The 22,360-nt window shown below is 43.3% G+C and overlaps 1 protein-coding gene and 1 long non-coding RNA gene across 2 annotated transcripts; both read left to right on the top strand.

Annotated features, from left to right (window-relative positions):
* Positions 1–931: 931 nt before the first annotated feature.
* Positions 932–2,280, top strand: LOC139830909 (uncharacterized). The gene is made up of 3 exons (XR_011744424.1): positions 932–1,018; positions 1,351–1,452; positions 1,690–2,280. It is a non-coding gene; the product is annotated as an uncharacterized lncRNA (long non-coding RNA).
* Positions 2,281–2,501: 221 nt separating this feature from the next.
* Positions 2,502–3,542, top strand: LOC127347178 (uncharacterized). Its single transcript, XM_051373393.1, has one exon. The coding sequence runs from the start codon at positions 2,502–2,504 to the stop codon at positions 3,540–3,542; it is 1,041 nt and encodes a 346-aa protein (XP_051229353.1).
* The last annotated feature ends 18,818 nt before the right edge of the window (positions 3,543–22,360 follow it).

Here is a 22,360-nt window from a genome sequence, read left to right as displayed (position 1 = left end):
CCCTTCACCTCGCAGGCTCCCACCCCACGACGTCCTACACCTCCCACCGGGCGCCGCCCTCCAGCCCGTCCTGCCGCGCGCCTCCCTCCACCTCCCGCCTGCCGCCACCCTCCACTATGCCGATGTTGCTCTTCACGTCCACCTCGATGTTGCGGCACGATGCAGATGTCGCTGGTGCTCTCCATGACCTCCGGTGCATATGTTGTGAAATTTTGTCAAAAGAGACCACCTGCCCCAATTCATTGACAAAAAGGACCACCTGTGACTGAAATTGGAAAAAATGACCACCTGCTGGGTGGCGGCAGGGCCCCCAGCCGACACGTGGCGGTTGCCGCCAGGGGCTGTGGCGGCAGGGCCCCGCCGCCAGGGGCTGTGGCGGCACGTTAGCCGTTGTCGTGCGCCGTCAGCTGCCGTTGGCCACGGTGGGCCATGCCGCCGCTGCGTCCGGCGGCAAGATGACGTGGCGCATGCCTCCATAGCAGGTGGTGGCAGGCCCCGCCATGCATTTATGGCCGACGACCACACGCGGAATCTGGCCTCGGTACTCGGTGTGACAAACTTTGGTCATTTCCAGGAGACAAACTTAGCTGATTCCGAGGCTAGCATCTGCAGGAAAAAAAAGCAACGCTGATTGCGATGATTCCCGCTCGTTTGCATCAGTAAACACACTCCAGTGTACATGAAATAGACCACCGATGATCCGTTTTAAAATATTGTGAGACGACGTTACACTGTACCGGCCACTGTAGTGTACAAATCAGCACAGAAAGTGATTAATTCGAATGGTTTGATGCTCGTGGCACCGCACTTATTTGCATGCGGTAACAGTGGATAAACGGCGCTGGTTTCGATGATACACTGTGAGAGATGCATGCGATCTCTTCTTTATAAGCGTGAGTGTGTTTCGTCTATGCATACTCACTCACTCACTCTCTCACGCTCTGGCTCTCACTCACTCTCTCACTCACGTTGTGGCCTCTCGTTTTCAACTCAGTGTACGATGCAGGAGTTGATCAAGGTAAGTGTAGTATGCATGTTGTACTTTAGTTATTTATAATTGTTGTAATTAGCTCTGGAATGTCATTAGCGTGTGTTCTCTGTCCATGTGACATGAGTAGTTTATTTGCAGACAACATTGTAGAGCAGTATATTATGGTTGTATATAAGATTTTGAGTTAGGCAGTTTGTAAAAAAAAAAATTGTCGATGTAACTTAACTCAGCGGATTGATAGTACGTAGTATTGCATGTGGTACGAGATAAGTAGTTATACAAATTTTTACCAACATGTCCCAAAAAATTAGGGGCACATGAAAATATTTCTAAATAAATTTTTTGAATATGCAATTTAGGTGTAATAGAAGTGGAGTGCTGCTGCTGTTGACGATTGGCATTATTTGGGAATTCTGTGGCCCGTAATATATTATTGGAAGAACCGTCATCTTCAAGTTGAGGTATAAATAATGTCATCTTATATTTGGTGTTTGAATATTTATCTAATAGATGGAAATATTTTTTTCGGAGTTATTGTATAGTTTGTAGATATCGTATTTGTAAAAAAAACTTCTTATGGAATTAATAATTGTAAATTCTTAAGTGCATGTTAAAATTGATATAATAAATTATGAAAACAGTAATATGAGTTAAGCTGCGGTTTCTAATATTATTTTAAAAATATGGTTGTGCGGTAGGTACGATGGAAACTGTGCTAGTGTTTTATGGAGACGTCGTACGCGACGAATTTTCTGGTGTCGATGTGTCGCGATGCGACTCGATGAAAGTTATAGTGACAGACATGGTCAATAGAGAATTTTTGGATGTTAGAAGATGCATCCGAGCACAGTTTGGGCGTGAGATGCGTGGGAAGAAGATGACCGTTGAGGCTCTCATCGTCGTAGGAGGGAATGATGGGACACCTGCCCGTTGGGGTTTGCGGGAGGTAAAGAGTGATAGAAATTGGGGTACGTACATGAGGTTTGCAAGCACACCTGGTTCTGCTATGTAGGGAGAGCCCATGGTGTATGTTCAGTTTATATCTGGTGATGATGGTGCTGGATGCAGTAACGGCGCAGGTGAAGAGGAGATGGCCATCATCACAGGACCGAGCACCGTTCAATCGGAGCATTTGGCCCTGACTGCAGCAGCCATGATAGGCCAATCAGAGCATGAGGCACTGACTGCAGGCCATAGCACCGGCCCATCAGAGCAGATGGTCACCCAGTTTGCTGCCGAGCCAGGATACTGGTCCACGTTCGTTGACATTAGCGAGCATGTGGAGGGACTGCCGGAGGCGTTGGCCGATGACGCTCGTTCTTCTTCGTTTGAATCCTCCTCGGACGAAGAAGGCGTCAGTCCTTCACGGAGGGCGGTTGCGGCACTAATGGACCCTGAGTTCTTAAAAATAATGACCATCAGCAATGAATTCCGCTCTGTTCCAGGCCTAGGGGAGGCGAGTCTACAGGTTGGGCAAACTTTCCCAGACAAGGACTAGGCTGACCAAGCAATGAAGAGGTATGCGTTGGCCATATCTCGGCAACACAGAGTGAAGCAGTCTGATCGAAGGCAGCTGAAAGTCATATGCGTCAAATTGAATGAGGGTTGCAGGGGGAGAGTTATCGCTCGGGTGAGCCCTGGGGTATGTCAGCCATGGCATATCTCAAAAATTGAACCCCATAGCTGCGAGCAATTGGGGGCTCTTGAAAAACACCGCAACGTCACTGCAAAATATGTATCACATATCATGCAAGTGGCGGTGGAAGAAGATATAACCCTTGGTACAAAGAAGCTGCAAAAAACCGCGGAAGATCTGATTGGCTTCCCGGTCAGCTTTAATAAGGCAAGGCGGGCGAAAGAGGAGATTTTTCAGAGATTGTATGGCACCTATGAGGAGGCATATGACCTTGCCCCGAGACTACTCCATCAGATAGAAACAACTAACCGGGGGACTCAAGTGGTCAGGAGAGTTCGTCAACACCCTCTGGAGGAAAACCAAGAAATCCTTGATCGTTTATTCTGGGCATTACCCCAGACTATACGGACATTCCATCACTGCCGCCCGGTGCTGTCAATAGATGGTACCTTTCTCACAGGAAAGTACAAGGGCACACTCTTGGTGGCGATCGCAGCTGACGCAAATAATCAGCTCTTGCCTATTGCCTATGCACTTGTCGAGAGTGAAAACAAAGATAGCTGGTTCTGGTTCCTCAGCTGCTTGAAGATGGGAGTCGTGATAGATCGGCCCGATGTTTGCATCATATCAGATCGCAACACATGCCTTTTGAGCGCTCTCGAACTAATCAAGAATTTATTGGACCCTCTCTGGGGCTGGCCCGACCTGGAGACAAGGTGGTGCATGAGGCACTTGGCAGCTAATTTTTACTCAAAGTTCAAGAACAAGGACTGGTTCAAGCTATTTAAAAGGATGTGCATGCAGAAGACTGAGGCGAAGATGAATGCTATTTGGGCCGGAATCAACAAAGAAATCGAGAGTGCCGCCTTGCCGCCGAGAGAAGACCGGAGGGGCCGGAGGACTGAAATAAATTGAAGTACATGGATTAATCAGAACTGCCCCGATTTAAGTAAGTGGGCGCAAGCTCACGACTCAGGGGCTCGGTACGGCATAATGACCAGCAACATGTCAGAGGTTTACAATGGCGTGCTGAAAGGTGTGTGAGCCCTCCCTATCACAGGCCTGATTTCTGAAACTTAGAACCGGACTCTGTCATACTTTGCAGACAGAGTGCAGGTCGCAAACACACGGTATGTGATGAACAAGCAATGGTCTGAAAAGATGCAACGACATTTGGATGAGAAAGCTGAAAAATCCGAAAGTCATGGGTTTCGTCAAATTGATGCACTTAATAATAAGTGGGAAATCCACGTACGAGCCAAGTATGTGAAAGGCCACCATAGAGGATCGAGAAAGCAATCTGTTCAACTCGGCCCCAACACGTGTGAATGCAGTTGCAACAGGCCCAAGCTTTTAGGATACCCATGTAGTCATGTCCTTAGGGCGGCTGCAGCGCAGAACATCAGCGTGGAGAACTACATATCTCCCTACTTCAACATCCAGAACCTACTCGGAACTTGGAACGGTGAGTTCTGGACCTGGGGACTCAACGGACACTATAGGTACAAGTTTCCAGAAAGAACTACCAAATGGGTTCCGGACCCGACATTGAAGAGAACCGCGAGGGGACGACGCCAATCTCGTCGTCATAGGAATGACATGGATCATAGCCAGGCAGGAGAACCTCGCCGTTGTCGCCTTTGCAGATGCCCCGGTCATGCACGAAGGGAATGCCCGTACCGCACCAACAATAACCCTACATGATGTAATTTTTTGTTTTCAAACCATTAAGAACAGGTTTCTTGTTAACAATGTTTATGAGGAACATCTCAGGGCCCATGGACTTCTACCATTTTCTAAGCTGACATCGAGCAAGGAGAAGTTCACGTTAGACCCATCTCTTCTATCGGCCCTTGTTGATCGTTGGAGACCTGAAACCCACACCTTCCACTTAAGTTGTGGGGAGCTGACACCTACGCTGAAAGATGTTTCCATGATCACTTGTTTGCCAATCAACGGTACTCCTTTGGTCCCTGCCGCTTATTCTAGTATTTGGCCGACTGAGGTACAGGACCGTCTTGGCGTAGCAATGCTTGCTACAAGCCGCGGAGGGTCACGTCCTAGGGGGGTCCCTCTAAGCTGGTTGGTCAATAATTTTCAAGAGTTACCAGCTGAAGCTGATGATGCGATCATGAGGCGACATCTTTTTGCGTATTTACTATACCTACTTGGTATAATGTTTCCTTCGTCCCATGGTGATATTGTTCTCCCGGGTCTTATTAAGATAGCCGAGAACATAGTAGATTCGCCTCCACCACCCAGCCCTATATACAGCTTTGGTTCTGCAATGCTCGCGTATACCTACAGGGGGTTGTGTGATGCAACAAAGAAAACCAATGCATCTTCAAAGGGACATATACTTGCTGTAAGCGCAGAGTTTCTTCAGTTATGGTCGTGGGAGTACCTACCAGTTGGGCGTCCCCACATCCTGAAACCAATTCACCCCTACGGCGGTCAGACCGAACAATATGGCCCTCTTACTTTTGGAAGTCGATGGGTACATGCTAAAAAACGGTGGTCAAATAATGTGGCACACGGTTGCTACCCCGAATACCACCAACAGTTTGAGGAGCTGCAGGAGACCATGGTCAAATGGGACCGATATACGGCACATGACGTGTACATTGTCTGGGGTATTGTTAAACCACCACCAGATATGCTGCGAGACCTACGGTTGTGGTTCACACAATGCAACCTACTCTTTATTTGGATGGTTGAGCCATACAACCCAGAGCGTGTCATGCGGCAGTTTGGTATGCATCAGGATATTCCCCCGCCATCACCGAGACGCCTTGTTGCTGATGTTCATACGTAAGTTCGGTCACTGTAATATAAACAATGAATTGCACTTCAATTAATCGATTTCATTATTTAATAATATTTATTGGATTGTAGACAAGACAATAAAGGCATGAGTTGTTTCGACTGGAGTCAGCGTAATCAAACATGGATTACGAAATGGATTGATGAAGCATAGTCCGATGAAGTACGCGAAAATAGGTAATTAAATATTTTAATTCATCTTATCATCATGTACGTTCTAATGTAATTTATCACTGATGCAGACGGTACAACGGTGAGATACTGCCAATGTATAATGAATGGTATCGCGCTAGCACACGGACTCTCCTCACCGGTCCCCCACCATGGAGTCCGACACACCTCACATGGGTTTCAGCTTACCACCGTGACACTTCGGTACTTGTTATATAATTTTAATTAAGAAAATATGTGTTTATAGGCAATATTAATTTTTGTATTCCATTCAGATTGACGAGTTCAGGCAGATCGCACAGGACGCCCAGGACACTTTGAACTTGCGCAACATGGATAGTACGGAGGGAAAATCCATGGTAAAACCTATTTTTAATACTGCCATTAAAGGGCTTAGGCGTCTTGGTTGCAGCCGCCATGATGATGTTGTCAGTCGAGCATTCGACATGCCGGAGGCACCATCGAACAGACCGAGTATGGTACGTGTGAGCCAGCCATCCACCACACCGACCGTACCAGTTCCCTCTACCTCGCATACATCTAATCCACGACGCGACTCATCTCTACTAGAACGATCACAGTCCGCACACATATCTCAACGCCATGGCGCCACACAGGTAATCAACTTGCGTACATACATTCCTCCTGAACTTACAACAATGACACATTTTTTTCCAATTGTATTAGGAGGACGATCATTTTCCGTCATATCCATCTGGACAACGATTCTCCTACACAGAAGGCGAATACTCGCAAAGATTCAACACTCAGGTATGCTCATATTTAATATTACCTACCAACATGTGATTATTTACATGCGTACTAATGACATGTCGTTGACATTCGCAGGAATCTGTTGACCCTACCTGGTCCAACATGGGAGCTGGTTTAGGTCACAATATGCCCCCACTGCGGGGTCGTGACCACATGCAATCGCAACACCCAACTCAGGTTAATGCATGTTAATTACAGAACATGATTAGTGCGTGCATGTTTCTGACGGAGCCGTTCGATACGCAGGAATCTTCAGTCCCGACATGGCCTGCTATGACGCAGATGGAACCCCAATACTACGGTAGCACTTCCCAACAACCTCACAATTATGTTACCGGGATAGTTGAAGAATTCTTTGGAGGTGCTATTTTCAGCACAGATGCTAGTTTGATTCCCCCAAATCAAGAATCTCAGTTCGTATTTCAGACTCCATCACCACGAAATGAGACACGTACAGAGAATGAGTAAAATCAGTACGGCTGAGGTTTGCGCCAACATCGTGTACCAAATCCATGGTCGCCTTCTGGTGGTAGGCAGAGACCACCACGCCGTCGTCGACAAGCATGATGTGTTGACGACTCTGGCATTTTACTATTATTTCTATCTATGTATGACCTATGTATGAGACATATTTCTATAATTTCAAATAATTATTCAACAAGTACTTCAAAATAAGATACATGAACATGCAAAAATACGGCTACTCACTACAACGGAATTTAAGATACAATGACAAAGTAAAACGGAATTTAACATACGTAGTTAGTACAAATATATCACTCTATTTGCCATGCGTCCACCGTGGCCATTTTCCGGACTTGTTGCCGCGTTCTTCTGCCGCTTGCGCCTCAGCAGCTCTTTCCCTTAATCTCTTCATTTCTGCTTCACGGGCCTCTCTGCGCACCTCTTCCTCTGCATACCTACGTGCAGCCTCATCATCCATCCTCTTCTGATTCACCTCACGATTTCGAGCTTGCTCCGTCCTTAATTTTTGTATTTGTCTCTCTCTCTCTGCTTTATCATTAGCAACAGCCTTTTCCCAATGCTCCTCCTCATGGAACCTTGCCCATGCACGCCGTTGTTTCTCCTCCACCTCGCGGCGTGCCCACTCCGGCTGCTCCAGTGAAACCACATTTAAAGGGGCGGGGGAGACTGCAACACAAATAGTACGGTTAATCAACGAAAATTAATGACATACAAATAATTTTTTTAATCATGTTGTTACAACATACCGCAGGCCTCGAGGACGATGAACTTGTTTGCCTGGGTGGATCATGATCATAGCTCGCGCACATGAAATATTTCATGCCGAACTTATCAGAAAAATCAACCACCTCCTTCACCTTCGCAAGGCGGCCGCACCAACACCTCTCTGCTCTCACTCCCGGTGGCAAGCTTGCATTCTTACCCTTCATCGGCCTAAAATCCTGGTCGGAGCAAGGTACACTCATACTCACTTCAATATTTTGCGCACGAAAGAGACACGCGGAGAAGGCAAACTCGATCCTGCTGTTTTCATTTGTATGCGGGTAAGACGGCTTATATAGCCTTCAATTAGTGTGAGCCGTACCAACAAAGTAGTGCAGAATAATTGGCGCACACTGTCGGCGGTCTATTTGCTATATCAGTCTGCTTTCGGTGTTTAATTTTCTGTATCGAGCGGGAACGGCTGCCTCCACCGCGCACTTAAGCAGCATCAAAATCAGTGCTATCAAAAGTTGATGGAACCTGTGGTCTGCGTGCATGTCGGCCATTCCCGAGCGTGCTGCAACTGGTGGGCCCTGCCTCCATGTGGTGTGGCGGCAAGTTTCAGCTCAGCTTGCCGCCCCGCTCGCCGGCGGCATGGCCCACAAGCGCAGACGACAGCTGACGGCGAGTTCGACCACCTAACGTGCCGCCACAGCCCCTGGCGACGGGGCCCTGCCGCCACAGCCCCTGGCGGCAACCACCACGTGTCGGCTGGGGGCCCTGCCGCCACCCAGCAGGTGGTCCTTTTTGCCAATTTCAGTCACAGGTGGTCCTTTTTGTCAATGAATTGGGGCAGGTGGTCTCTTTTGGCAAAATTTCCATAGTCGTAGGTCCCCTCGCAGCCGAAATTGGGAAGAGGAGAGGAAGTGAGGAGGTGGACTGGTGGAGGCGAGAACTTCTCGGCGGAGAGGCACATGAGCATGCGGGCGGAGAGCCGGCAGCGAGCAATGCTCGGCCACGACGGAGTGAAAATCTGGAACTAATCAGGAGTGAGGAAGAAGAGATAGGGAATCTTATCTCTTTGGCTATTTTCGCTGTAGTCCTCTGACTCTACTGCATTTACAAATAGGTACATGCTTGTCCAGCCATTGAGAACTTAAAGACATGGTCGAATTACATTGCAACTACATTTGCTCAGTGCCTGATGACCCACAAGTATAGGGGATCACAGCAGTCTTCGCGAGTAGTATAACCCAATTTATTGATTCGACACAAGGGGAGACAAAGAATACTTGGAGGCCTTACCAGCGGAGTTGTCAATTCAGCTGCACCTGGAAACAGACTTGCTCGCAAGAGTTTATCAGTAGTAACAGTTTTATAGCAGTAGCAGTAGTGAAATAACAGCAGCAGAGTAACAGAGACAGCAGTAGTGATTATAGTAAACAGCAGGATTAAAATACTGTAGGCACGGGGACGGATGACGGACGTTGCATGGATGAGAGAAACTCATGTAACAATCATAGCAAGGCATTTGCAGATAATAATAAAATGGTGTCCAAGTACAAAGCAATCAATAGGCATGTGTTCCAATTATAGTCGTACGTGCTCGCAATGAGAAACTTGCACAACATCTTTTGTCCTACCAGCCGGTGGCAGCCGGGCCTCAAGGGAATCTACTGGATATTAAGGTACTCCTTTTAATAGAGTACCGGAGCAAAGCATTAACACTCCGTGAACACATGTGATCCTCACATCACTACCATCCCCTCCGGTTGTCCCGATTCTTGTCACTTCGGGGCCATTGGTTCCGGACAGCGACATGTGTATACAACTTGCAGGTAAGACCATAAACAATGAATATCTTGATGAAGCAATAACATGTTCAGATCTGAGATCATGGCACTCGGGCCCTAGTGACAAGCATTAAGCATAGCAAGTTGCAACAATATCATCAAAGTACCAATTACGGACACTAGGCACTATGCCCTAACAATCTTATGCTATTACATGACCAATCTCATCCAATCCCTACCATCCCCTTCGGCCTACAGCGGGGGAATTACTCACACATGGATGGGGGAAGCATGGCTGGTTGATGGAGAGGCGTCGGCGGTGATGATGGCGATGATCTCCTCCAATTCCCCGTCCCGGCGGAGTGCCAGACCGGAGACTTCTGGCTCCCGAGATGGAGTTTCGCGATGTGGCGGCGTTCTGGAGGCTTTCTGGCGACTTCGACTTCTCCCCGTGCGTTTTTAGGTCAAAGGCAATATATAGTCCGAAGGAGGGCGTCGGAGGCTGGCCGAGGGGGCCACACCACAGGGCCGCGCGGGCCCCCCTAGGCCGCGCCGCCTTATGGTGTGGGGCCCTTGGGCCTCCACCTGACTTGTCCTTCTGGCTCCATCAGTATTCTGGGAAAATAGGGCCTTATGCATAAATTCCGAGGATTTTCCTGAAAGTTCGATTTCTGCACAAAAACGAGACACCAGAGCAGTTCTGCTGAAAACAGCGTTAGTCCGTGTTAGTTGCATCCAAAATACACGAATTAGAGGCAAAACAATAGCAAAAGTGTTCGGGAAAGTAGATACGTTTTGGACGTATCAACTCCCCCCAAGCTTAGCTTATTGCTTGTCCTCAAGCAATTCAGTTAACAACTGAGCGATAAAAGAACTTTCACGAACACATTTGCTCATATGATGTATATATTCTCATGCTATGGCTAACACTTAGGCAGTTCATAATGAGATGCATACAAATAAGATCATCTAACAGCTATGTCAATCATGGAGAGGTACCAACAATTAATAATAAGCATCATGAATCATGTATATAAGCAGGATTGCAATGTTCATAAGAGAGTACGATAAAGTGGTATCTCGCTTGCCCGTATTTGATCAGCAAAACATAAATGCCCAGGCACCTCTGAAGTTCATAGAAAGACTAGAAGTAGTGATTGTCAAAGATAAAAGCATCAAAGTTATACCACAATCAATCATATTTTGAGACAAGCATATTATACTAAGAATGACAGTCGTGCTCTCAAGATAGTGCTCAAAGAAAGAATGGAGACACAACATAAAAGTAAAAGATTGACCCTTCGCAGAGGGAAGCAGGGATTAACATGCGCTAGAGCTTTTCATTTTTAAAACAGGAGTAAAATTATTTTGAGAGGTGTTTGTTGTTGTCAACGAATGGTAATGGGTACACCAACTACCTCGCCAACCGGACTTCCAAGAGCGGCTCCCATGAATTATTTTTATGTTTATGTGGCACTCCTTCCAACCTTTCTTTCACAAACCATGGCTAACCGAATCCTCGGGTGCCTGCCAACAATCACATACCATGAAGGAGTGCCTTTTTATTTTAGTTTTATTATGATGACACTCACCCCAACCTTTGCTTACACAAGCCATGGCTAACCGAATCCTTCGGGTGCCGTCCAACGATCACATACCATGGAGGAGTGTCTATTTAAGTTAATTAATTTGGGACTGGGAATCCCATTGCCAGCTCTTTTTGCAAAATTATTGGATAAGCGGGTGTGCCACTAGTCCATAATGAAAGTCCGTCAAAAGTAAATGACAAGGTTGAAAGTTAAACACCACATACTTCCTCATGAGCTATGAAACATTAACACAAATTGAGAAGCATTTGAAGGTTTTAAAGGTAGCGCATGAGAATTTACTTGGAATGGTTTGAAATGCCATGCATAGGTATTTATGGTGGACACTTTGGAATAACTTGGTTTTCAGGTGTTTGGAAGCACGAGCAGCATTCCCGCTCAGTAGAAGTGAAGGCTAGCAATAGACTGGGGAGCGACAAATCAAGAGAGCAGTAACTGTCATAATCATGCTTGCGGCAAAATAAATTAACGGAGGCATAAAAGTGATACAAGAACTCTGAAGCAATATAAATCATCAAGGCTTAATTGACTTTTGTTCAGTCATATGCATGCGTGAGCATGTGCCAAGTCGATATAAATGAATTATTCAGAGGAGGATACCACAATGCCATACTTACTTATGAATAAAACAATGCAAGCAAACATCCAAGACATGCTACTCATATTAATAAATTGGAGCTAAACATGAGAGATCATGAACTACTAGACTTTCTCAAATGACATATACCTCACATGAACCAACTAAGCATGCTCACATGGATGAGTATATGTACAAAAATGAAAACAAATAGAGTTCATACCAGCCTCTCACCACAATCCAATTGTCGTAGATCGTCATTACTGCCTTTCACTTGTGTAGCTTGGATAATATGAAATGAAAACCACGCTCCAGCCACCGAAAACCATTGAACTCAAGATGAACTTTACAAACCAAAGAAGAACAACAAATATTTTTGGTGTTTTCGAATTTGGAAACAAGAACAAAAGGAAACAAGCGAACTAAGCAAAATCTTTTTGGGTTTTCTTATAGCAAACTAGTAATAGAAAATAAAGCGAAACAAATGCAAGAAACCAAAGCAAACAAATGGTGAAAAGAAACAACGGAAATATTTTTGGTCTTTTTGTGTTTTGGGAAAGAAACAAAGCAAAAACAAGAATTGGCAAACTAGAAAAGTCACATAAACACAAAGCAGCAGAAATTCGTTAAACTTGACAGCAGTACGGTACCCGATTTTTAATAAATTCTTCCACTGCTCAAATCGAAAAGTGTTCAACTAATGAAAGTTAGATAACAACCTGGGGAACATGCACAAAAATTGGCTTCGCAAAATACTGTTCTGGCTATTTTTGGGAAATTTTTCGGTAACAGTCCAGAATCTGTTTTCAGGCAGCACTTCCCCAAATATCATCTCCCTCTCATTAGAAAACCACTCAAACAAACTAAACAAGTATGTACAAGTATCCAGCAATCATAATATGCAAAGAATGAGTGATGCCGGTATACCTCCCCCCAAGCTTAGGCTTTTGGCCTAAGTGGAGTTCAATCCCATCGAGGCCATGAGGTAGCATCTCCGTAGTACGACGAAGATGGATCATATTCCGGGTATGTGCTAGAGGAAGCACCCGGATACGTGACGGTGTAGTCGTAGGAGGGCTCGGCGTCCTCGGAGTCATGTTGCTGGTGGAAGTCTTGTATCTTCATATGTTCCTCCACCTCCTCCTTAGTGCGCGACCATGGTTGCCTGTCAATACCGAACAAACCTGGCTGGGGAAGAGGGATTTCCTTCTCATCCCCGTCAGCAAACAACATTCTATAGACCATATTATCTAAAGTGGAATCAGCATTAACAAAATGATGGCTTTTCATAGCAGCAATATCAAGCCTCCTAGAGGTTAATGGCACATCATTAGAATCAAGAGGAAGTCTCAAATGTGTTAAAATGCGCAATGCAATAGTTCCTCCAAAAATAGGCCCCCTATTAGACAGGCGGCGAGCAATAAGAGAACCAAGATGATAAGATGTTCGTCCAGTAAGTGCAACATTCAAGAAAGCAAGGTGGTAGCTAGAAATATTGCTAGTATTCTCCCTACCAAGAATGCTAGTAGCAATGTAATAGGCAAAATACTTAATGGCGGGGAGTTGAATGTTCCTTATCTTGCCACGTTGAATGGTGCGACAATCATCATCGGTGATTCCTCGATAGAGCTCCAACAGGTCCCGGGGGTTTTCATCAATCCTCCTTGCTGTACCTACAGGGGCAATATCCAATGCACGACAAAATTCTTCCAACTCCATAGTAATAGGATTACCATAGATCTTGAATGCAACTGTCGGCCCATATTGCTTGTTGTGGAACTTGAAGCTCTCGACGAAGATTTTGATGAGCATGTAGTATTGCTCCCTTTCATCTCCCACATAGGCGGCTAAGCCCGCCCTATTAACAAGGGTGAAGAAATCCTCCAATATCCCTGCATTTCTCAGAAAATCATAGCATGGGAAAGACGAAGCATTAGGAGCCCCATTGTCCTCTTCGGGCGCGAAGCTAGGCGCGATGATATCCTCATTGTACGATCGCCTAAGTCGGGTGGCGGTCCTAGAAGGCCTCCCGGTGCTGGTTGTTCCCCTCTTGAACAATTCTCCAAAGTTGAACTTCTTCATCTTCCTTTTCTGAAATTTTTCAACATACAATACAAAATTTGATTTGGTGACATATAATCAAGGGGAACTACTATAGGAACTTGCTAGAGTACTAATCATGCATCAAAACTAGTTTATACAACTTAGAACAAGCATGCAAGCTCACTAAACATGTTACCTACAGCAGCAAAATATTCAAGATATACTCAACCAAACAAAATTCTACTTGGATAGGCGGAGGAGTCACATACCGGAGAGCAAATGTGCCAAATTTCAGACAGAAATCTGGGCTGAGCAAAGAGATCGAGAAATCCTGAGCTCTTGAGCAAAAACGCGAGTGAGAGAAAGCTGGTTCGAGTTTTTTCGGGAGAGAGAAGAGTCTGGGAGGAAGAGATGAAGTAGTGGGGCAAGGAGGGGCCCACACCACAGGGTGGCGCGCCCCCCTCCTTAGCCGCGCCGGCTGGTGGTGTGGCACCCTGGGGTGCCCCACAGGTCATCCTCTGGTGCTCCCAGGTGCATTTTTGAAAAATAGGACCGACGGTATAATTTTTGTGAATTTTTGAAAACTTTGAAAAATGCACATTTCTGGGTATTAAGTTTATTATTACTGGCCAGGAAATTTTTTGAAATCTCTAATTAACTAAGGAACTTTGCAAATCAAAAGTGCTACAACAAGTAAGACAAGTGGAAGAAGAAAGAAATGTTGTTTACCTCTTCTATGCATATAAAAGGTATTCGTTAACAAGGTTGATCAAGTCTTGCCACCGAATAATTTTTACATAGCATATGAAGAAATAAACCTCAAATCAATCATGTTACCTTGAATTGTATTGATATGGATCCAATCATAAGATTTTGATAACCTTCTTTAGGCTCATATATAGGACAATCAATAGTTCCAATTTTGATAGTTCTCACATTAGAAATAGTATTGACTCCACATACTTTATCAATCCTCTTGGGGAAATAGACGGTGTGCTACTTATCATCAACATTGAAAGTAACCTTCCCTTTATTGCAATCAATAACAACCCCTGCGGTGTTAAGAAAAGGTTTCCCAAGAATAATAGACATATTATCATCTTCAGGCATTTCCAACACAACAAAATCAGTTAATATCAAGCAGTTATTAGTAACTTGAACAGGAACATCCTCACATATACCAACAGAAATAGCAGTAGATTTATCAGCCATTTGCAAAGATATATCAGTAGGTATCAACTTATCTAAATAAAGTCTCTTATAAAGAGAAAAAGGCATAACACTAACACCGGCTCCCAAATCACATAGAGCAGTTTTAACATAATTATTCTTAATAGAACAAGGAATAGTAGGTATACCTGGGTCGCCCAACTTCTTCGGAACCTTGCCATTGAAAGAGTAATTAGCAAGCATAGTGGAAATTTCCTCATTGGGGATTTTCCTTTTGTTAGTAACAATATCTTTCATATACTTTGAATAAGGAGGCAATTTAATAGCATCAGTCAAAGGGATTTGCAAGAATAAAGGTTTCATCCAATCACAAAATTTATTATAGTGTTCTTCTTCCTTTGATTTTAGTTTCTTAGCAGGAAAAGGCATTTGCTTTTGCACCCAAGGTTCTCTTTCATTACCATGTTTCTTAGCAATAAAATCTTCTTTAGTATACTTTTTATTTTTATCATGCTTTTCAGGTTCATCTTCAACTTCTTCTTTATCAGAGGCATCATTCTTATCATTATCATTATCATTATCATGTTCATTACCACTTTCAGTTTCAGCATCGGAGATAGAAATACTATTAGGATCATTAACAGGCTCAGAGGATTCTACAACATTTTTATGTTTCTTCTTCTTTTTCTTCTTAGAATGAGCACTAGGTTCAATTCGTTGAGAATCTTGTTCAATTCTTTTGGGATGACCTTCAGGATATAGAGGATCCTGGGTAGAGACACCACCTCTAGTTGTTACTTCATAAGCATGTTTCTCTTTAGAATTATTATTTAGCAAATCATTTTGCACTTTAGTGAGTTGATCAATTTGAGTTTGAATCATTTGAAAGTGTTTAACAAGCATCTTAACATCATTGGAGGTTCTCTCCACAATATCATGCAAATTGCTAATAGCTTGAGAATTTTCCATTAGATGATTCTCTACTCTCATATTAAAATTTTCTTGCTTAACAATATAATTATCAAACTCATCTAAGCATTGCGCAGGAGGTTTTGAATACGGAATATCTTCCCTAGTAAAGCGTTGAAGAGAGTTTACCTCAATCATGGGTGAAGGGGGAATTATCTCACATATATCTTCTATGGGAGGTAGATTCTTCACATCTTCGGATTTAATACCTTTCTCCTTGAGAGACTTCTTAGCTTCCCGCATATCTTCATCATTCAATTCAATTAAACCCCTCTTCTTCAATATTGGCGTTGGCGTTGGTTCAGGTGTATTCCAATCATCATGATTCCGGCTTATTCTAGCCAATAATTCTTCAGCTTCGTCTGGAGTTCTTTTCCTGAAAACACAACCAGTACAACTATCCAAATATGCTCTAGATTCAATGGTTAGTCCGCTATAAAATATCAAGTAGATCATTCTTTTCTAAATCATGTCCAGGTCGAGCTTTGATAAGAGAACAAAATCTTGCCCATGCCGCAGGCAATTTCTCTTCATCTCCCTGGTCAAACCTATAAATTCTCTGTAAGCAGCATGTTGAGCACTAGCAGGAAAGTATTTTCGAAAGAAAACATCACGCAAATCAGCTGGACTTTTAATAGAACCAGGAGACAAATTATTATACCAAGTTTTAGCATCATCCTTTAATGAGAAAGGAAATTTTTTAATGACAAAGTAAGTACGCATCTTGTCATCATCAGAAAACAAGCTACTCATAGAAGAAAGTTCATTCATATGTTCTACAGCACTTTCTTTTTCAGTACCACAAAAGGGTGCTTTCTCTACAATAGCTATATGAGATAGATCAAGAGAAAAATCATAATCTTTATCCTTAATGCATATAGGAGATGTGGCAAATTCAGGATCAGGAGATAGCTTATGTCTAATAGTATATTGTGTAAGAAACTTTTTAATGTTTCTTGCATCAGCAGTAGCATTGCATCTATTAATAAGATCATCATTAAGCTCTACATAATCTTCATCAGGATCATCACTAGAATAATCAAGTTCAGGTGAACTAACAGGTGTAGTGGCATTTTCATTAGGAGTTTCAGCATTTTCAATTTGTCTAGACCTAGCAATTGTAGCATCTAGAAAGGATCCCAGTGAACCACTATCATCAAGCACAGCAGAAACATTATCAATATTATGAGAGTTTTCAGATTCAGCTGAAATACCACCAAGCGAAGCTTGTGGCGGTGAAACAAGTTGACTTATCACAGATGGTGAATCAAGTGTAGCAGAGGTACTCAGAGTTGTACCTTTTCTTGTAGTGGATGGTAGTATGGCGACTTTAGAATCGCGAGGTTTACCCATGATGGAGAATTTGCAGCGAACAATATCAATCCAAGTGAACTTCCAAATAAAGCTATGCTCCCCGGCAACGGCGCCAGAAAACAGTCTTGATGACCCACAAGTATAGGGGATCGCAGCAGTCTTCGCGAGTAGTATAACCCAATTTATTGATTCGACACAAGGGGAGACAAAGAATACTTGGAGGCCTTAACAGCGGAGTTGTCAATTCAGCTGCACCTGGAAACAGACTTGCTCGCAAGAGTTTATCAGTAGTAATGCTTTATAGCAGTAGCAGTAGTGAAATAACAGCAGCAGAGTAACAGAGACAACAGTAGTGATTATAGTAAACATCAGGATTAAAATACTGTAGGCATGGGGACGGATGACGGGCGTTGCATGGATGAGAGAAACTCATGTAACAATCATAGCAGGGCATTTGCAGATAATAATAAAACGGTGTCCAAGTACAAAGCAATCAATAGGCATGTGTTCCAATTATAGTCGTACGTGCTCGCAATGAGAAACTTGCACAACATCTTTTGTCCTACCAGCCGGTGGCAGCCGGGCCTCAAGGGAATCTACTGGATATTAAGGTACTCCTTTTAATAGAGTACCGGAGCAAAGCATTAACACTCCGTGAACACATGTGATCCTCACATCACTACCATCCCCTCCGGTTGTCCCGATTCTTGTCACTTCGGGGCCATTGGTTCCGGACAGCGACATGTGTATACAACTTGCAGGTAAGACCATAAACAATGAATATCTTGATGAAGCAATAACATGTTCAGATCTGAGATCATGGCACTCGGGCCCTAGTGACAAGCATTAAGCATAGCAAGTTGCAACAATATCATCAAAGTACCAATTACGGACACTAGGCACTATGCCCTAACAATCTTATGCTATTACATGACCAATCTCATCCAATCCCTACCATCCCCTTCGGCCTACAGCGGGGGCAATACTCACACATGGATGGGGGAAGCATGGCTGGTTGATGGAGAGGCGTCGGCGGTGATGATGGCGATGATCTCCTCCAATTCCCCGTCCCGGCGGAGTGCCAGAACGGAGACTTCTGGCTCCCGAGACGGAGTTTCGCGATGTGGCGGCATTCTGGAGGCTTTCTGGCGACTTCGACTTCTCCCCGTGCGTTTTTAGGTCGAAGGCAATATATAGTCCGAAGGAGGGCGTCGGAGGCCGGCCGAGGGGGCCACACCACAGGGCCGCGCGGGCCCCCCTGGGTCGCGCCGCCTTATGGTGTGGGGCCCTCGGGCCTCCACCTGACTTGTCCTTCTGGCTCCATCAGTATTCTGGGAAAATAGGGCCTTCTGCATAAATTCTGAGGATTTTCCTGAAAGTTGGATTTCTGCACAAAAACGAGACATCAGAGCAGTTCTGCTGAAAACAGCGTTAGTCCGTGTTAGTTGCATCCAAAATACACGAATTAGAGGCAAAACAATAGCAAAAGTGTTCGGGAAAATAGATACGTTTTGGACGTATCAGTGCCCAGTAACTAATGCCTTCAGTAGTACACATGTACCAAGTTGTATTCTTTCACTGGTATTATTAGTTCTAAGAGGACCTGAGTTGTGTTTTGCACACGATATTTTGTTTATTCACACATTTTTTAAGTCGCGCTTCTCAGGAGACAACAAATTTATTTCTTCACACATTTGGCAAGTTATATTTTTTCGACCGTATTATTGTTTCCACATATGAGCTTAGTTGTAATTCGCACACAAAAAATTGTTCACTCACACATTTGCGAAGTCGTGCTCGTAGATTGTAAAATTGTTTGCTTCACACATGTGGTAAATTGAATTTTGTCAGTGGTTTTATTGGTTCTACAGATGAGCTAAGTTGTATTTTTCACACAAAATATTATTTTTCACACATTTGTTAAGTTGTGTTTTGTAGATAGTAAATTGGTTATTCACACAGTACTAAGTTGCATACCCGTTATCTCTAAGTTTATATTCCATTGTCCTAAGTTAATACACCACATGTAGTAAGTTGCATAATCATCATTATTACTAAGTTCATACACCACTAGTGCTAAGTTGCATATTCATTATTGCTAAGTTATACACCATTGGTGCTAAGTTGTGTACCTCATATGTGAAGTTGTCTACTTCCACACGAGAGTGCCAACAACTGGTCATACCTATAAATACAAGTATTCCCGTGCTAAGTTGTCTACCGCTAGTGCTAAATTGCATGAGTTGCCTAGCGTGATGTCACATCCTCTCTTCATCTTGCTCGATTCGCTCCTATTGCCGACATATACCGAGCTAGAAAGTCCGTCCACATCTCGTTGCATCTAAGTTGCATATCTTTGCACCTAAGTTGTCTACTAATTTATTATGAAGTTGTATTTTTGTTGCTATTGAGTTATATGGTTACCCACGGTATTAGAAACTATGATGGACAACTAGTATCGCAATACTACAAGTCTTATTACTATGAAGTTGTTTGCTATTGTTGCTAGTATGTATCTCGGAAACTAAATTGGCTATAAACATATATAAAAAATAGTGTAAGCAACTTTTGTACGAAGTTGTATTGCTACAACACTAGAGTTGATTTTCCACGGCAACTAAGTTGCTTTTTGATTTTGTTTTTTTTGTCGAAACATGTACAAATGAGATTTAGTTTTAAAGATCTCGTCGCGGGAGACCTAACGGTAAAAATGGATTGTAATTCCGACGCACAGGTTAAGAGTTATGACATTTTTATTTCTCTCCTTGTGAAATTAAATGCACATGTGGTGGTGTATTGTGGGTGATTCACGCGAGCTCTCAACTTTCCTGTTTTAGACATTGCACGTTTTCCTTTTATGGAAGAGTGCTAGGATGAGCAAACAAGCATCCGGATGCTGCCTAGGCGCGTCCTTCTTAAAATATAAGTGACCCAATTAGTTTTGGTGGATACGGATGTACCTAGACATATTTTAATCCGTAGATACATCTGCATCTTTAAAAAGTTGCCATAGTTATTTCGGAACCGCCTTCGTTCATAAAAAGATGTCGAAAATTTATCTAAATAAATCTATGATATTTTTATGGACAGAGGTAGTATAAAAATACATTCAGTTTCACACGCTAAAGCCCTCGTTTGGTTCTTCAGGTTTTTCCTATATTTCTGGAGATATTATGGTTTCTAAAAATACTAAGGTTTGAAACACTTTGAGGTGTTTATTTTTAAAAAAAATGAAGGCAAAATAATTGCATCATCCATTAATTAAGAAGAAGAGAAGAGAGTGCCCATGTGTCACCTTGTTAGAGGACATGACGCATGGGACGGGATCCCCGACAAAGCTAGTGGAGGGTGACACGCCATCGAAAGCCGCGAGTGCCCGCCGTGAGCCTGGGGCCTTAGTGGCAGGGTTGGCTTGTGTGGTTGGTCCCCTGGTGGGTCTAACAGATGCACAAGAGGCCGGGGGTGATGGAAAAGCGTGCAGTGGAAGTTCAGGTTATGGAGCTGGAGGGGGTGGGGAGCACAACCTTCCCGCGTGGCAAGCACAACAAGACTATGCCGACGAGGCCGGCACGCAAGAGCTCTCGGCTACAGGGACCGGACGCGTCTCTGTGGGTCGTGGAGAGGGCCCAATCCTGCACGGCTTCGAAGAACCTCGATGAGACAGGTAATCCCGATTCCTTGGGTGACTTTACTTTCCTGCATAAACTTCATGATTCCCACCTGGCATCTGTGGCTCATGATTCCGGACTACCGATCTCCATTGAGGCTGGCTCCGAGTCCCAAATCCTCTTGCTCATAAAGACGAAGAGGGAGTAGTCCACGTCTACACTACGGGTTTGTGGTAGTAGCTTGATATATCCCTCTCCTGTTCTATCAATGATCTAGTACCATACGAGGTGTCTAACATAATTATGGTCATCTACGTAATTCCCTTGTGATGGATCTTTGTTCTATGAGTTAATATTTGAGATTGGAATTCTATTATGTGTGAGATGTATGAATATATGTATATTATGTACCCCGATTTTAAGTGCTTGTTTTGATCCAATTTATATGAGAGAGCATGTGGGGGGAAACGTGTGTACTGGTTGGAGTAACATGTGGTGGTGATTGAATAGTGACACAAAATTCAAGATTCTACTATGGTTTTTACCTTTTTTTATTATCTTACTAGGAATAAAAAAAGAAAGCATGTGTTATATTTCATTTACTGATATCTGGGTTATCTTACTTGTTCAAGGTAGCATATTTGTTATTCAAATATGATGTCAAAGTACCTAAGGCTATACTGTGTTAATTCTTAATTCTAGATTACATACAGTTTTTCCTTTCTAGAGGAGTATAAGAGATATGTGTTGCATCATGTCTAAGATAAATATAGGACGTGATGGCCATATAAATACTTATCATGCAGACAATAACGTTTCTTCAATTTATATTTCTTATGAACTGTTTATGTCCACTACACCTTTACGAGAGAGCTGACAAATGAAACCATGAACCCCGATCCACTTTTTATCATAAGAAACACCGTTCCAACACAATTATCATCTTTACATTTTATGTAATTATTAACTTCTAAAATAATAAATTATTTATACTATTAGCAAACATAAACAAAATCCCAAAAGGATCATTATCTTGTTATTTTTATTTTTCTTTTCTCATCATGGATTGTTTTACTTTATTTATTTACAAGTTTAATTTAATTTTACTGATATGAAATCTTGTGCTTGACAAACCACACGGTGGAGTTGGGGACAAAGGCAAACACTTTATTTTGTAGGTTGCTTGAAGAAGTAAAATACATCTCTTCGCCATTTCCCCGAGAGTTCAATATAAACCCTCAAATCACCCTTGTGAGGGAAAACACGCTTGCTACAACACTCTGCACTTGGAGTCCCAATGAGTTGGTACACACGGAGCTATTGTCATGAAGAACATTTTGTAGTGTTGTTGTCGGGAGAGTTGGAAGAGCGGTTACAGTATGGTTAAATTCTCACGACAACTTCTAGAACATTTTCCGGGGCCGTTACTGGGGAATTGCAAGAACTACATCATAACTGTATCATTGTCAAGTTAGGGGCACATCTTCAAATCTACTGCACTACAAGAGAATTTTCAGGCGCAACTTCTTGGAGAAGAGGAACCACTCTAAGTTTTTCTTCTCCTTCAGACTTACGAAACAATTTACTTTTGTCTCTTTTTTTTTGTTTTTCGCTTTATTTGGATTTGACTCTAGTTTTTCTTCTCCCCTTGCTTCTTTACTTTCAAGTATTGTTTTCACTTTTTTATTATACACAA

Source organism: Lolium perenne, chromosome 4, assembly GCF_019359855.2.
Source record: "Lolium perenne isolate Kyuss_39 chromosome 4, Kyuss_2.0, whole genome shotgun sequence".
Taxonomy (NCBI): Eukaryota; Viridiplantae; Streptophyta; class Magnoliopsida; order Poales; family Poaceae; genus Lolium; species Lolium perenne.
This window is presented reverse-complemented; position numbering and strand designations above follow the sequence as displayed.

Excerpts from the sequence above, each read along its gene's own strand:
- LOC127347178 (XM_051373393.1), top strand. The coding sequence starts at position 2,502 with ATGAAGAGGTATGCGTTGGCCATATCTCGGCAACACAGAGTGAAGCAG.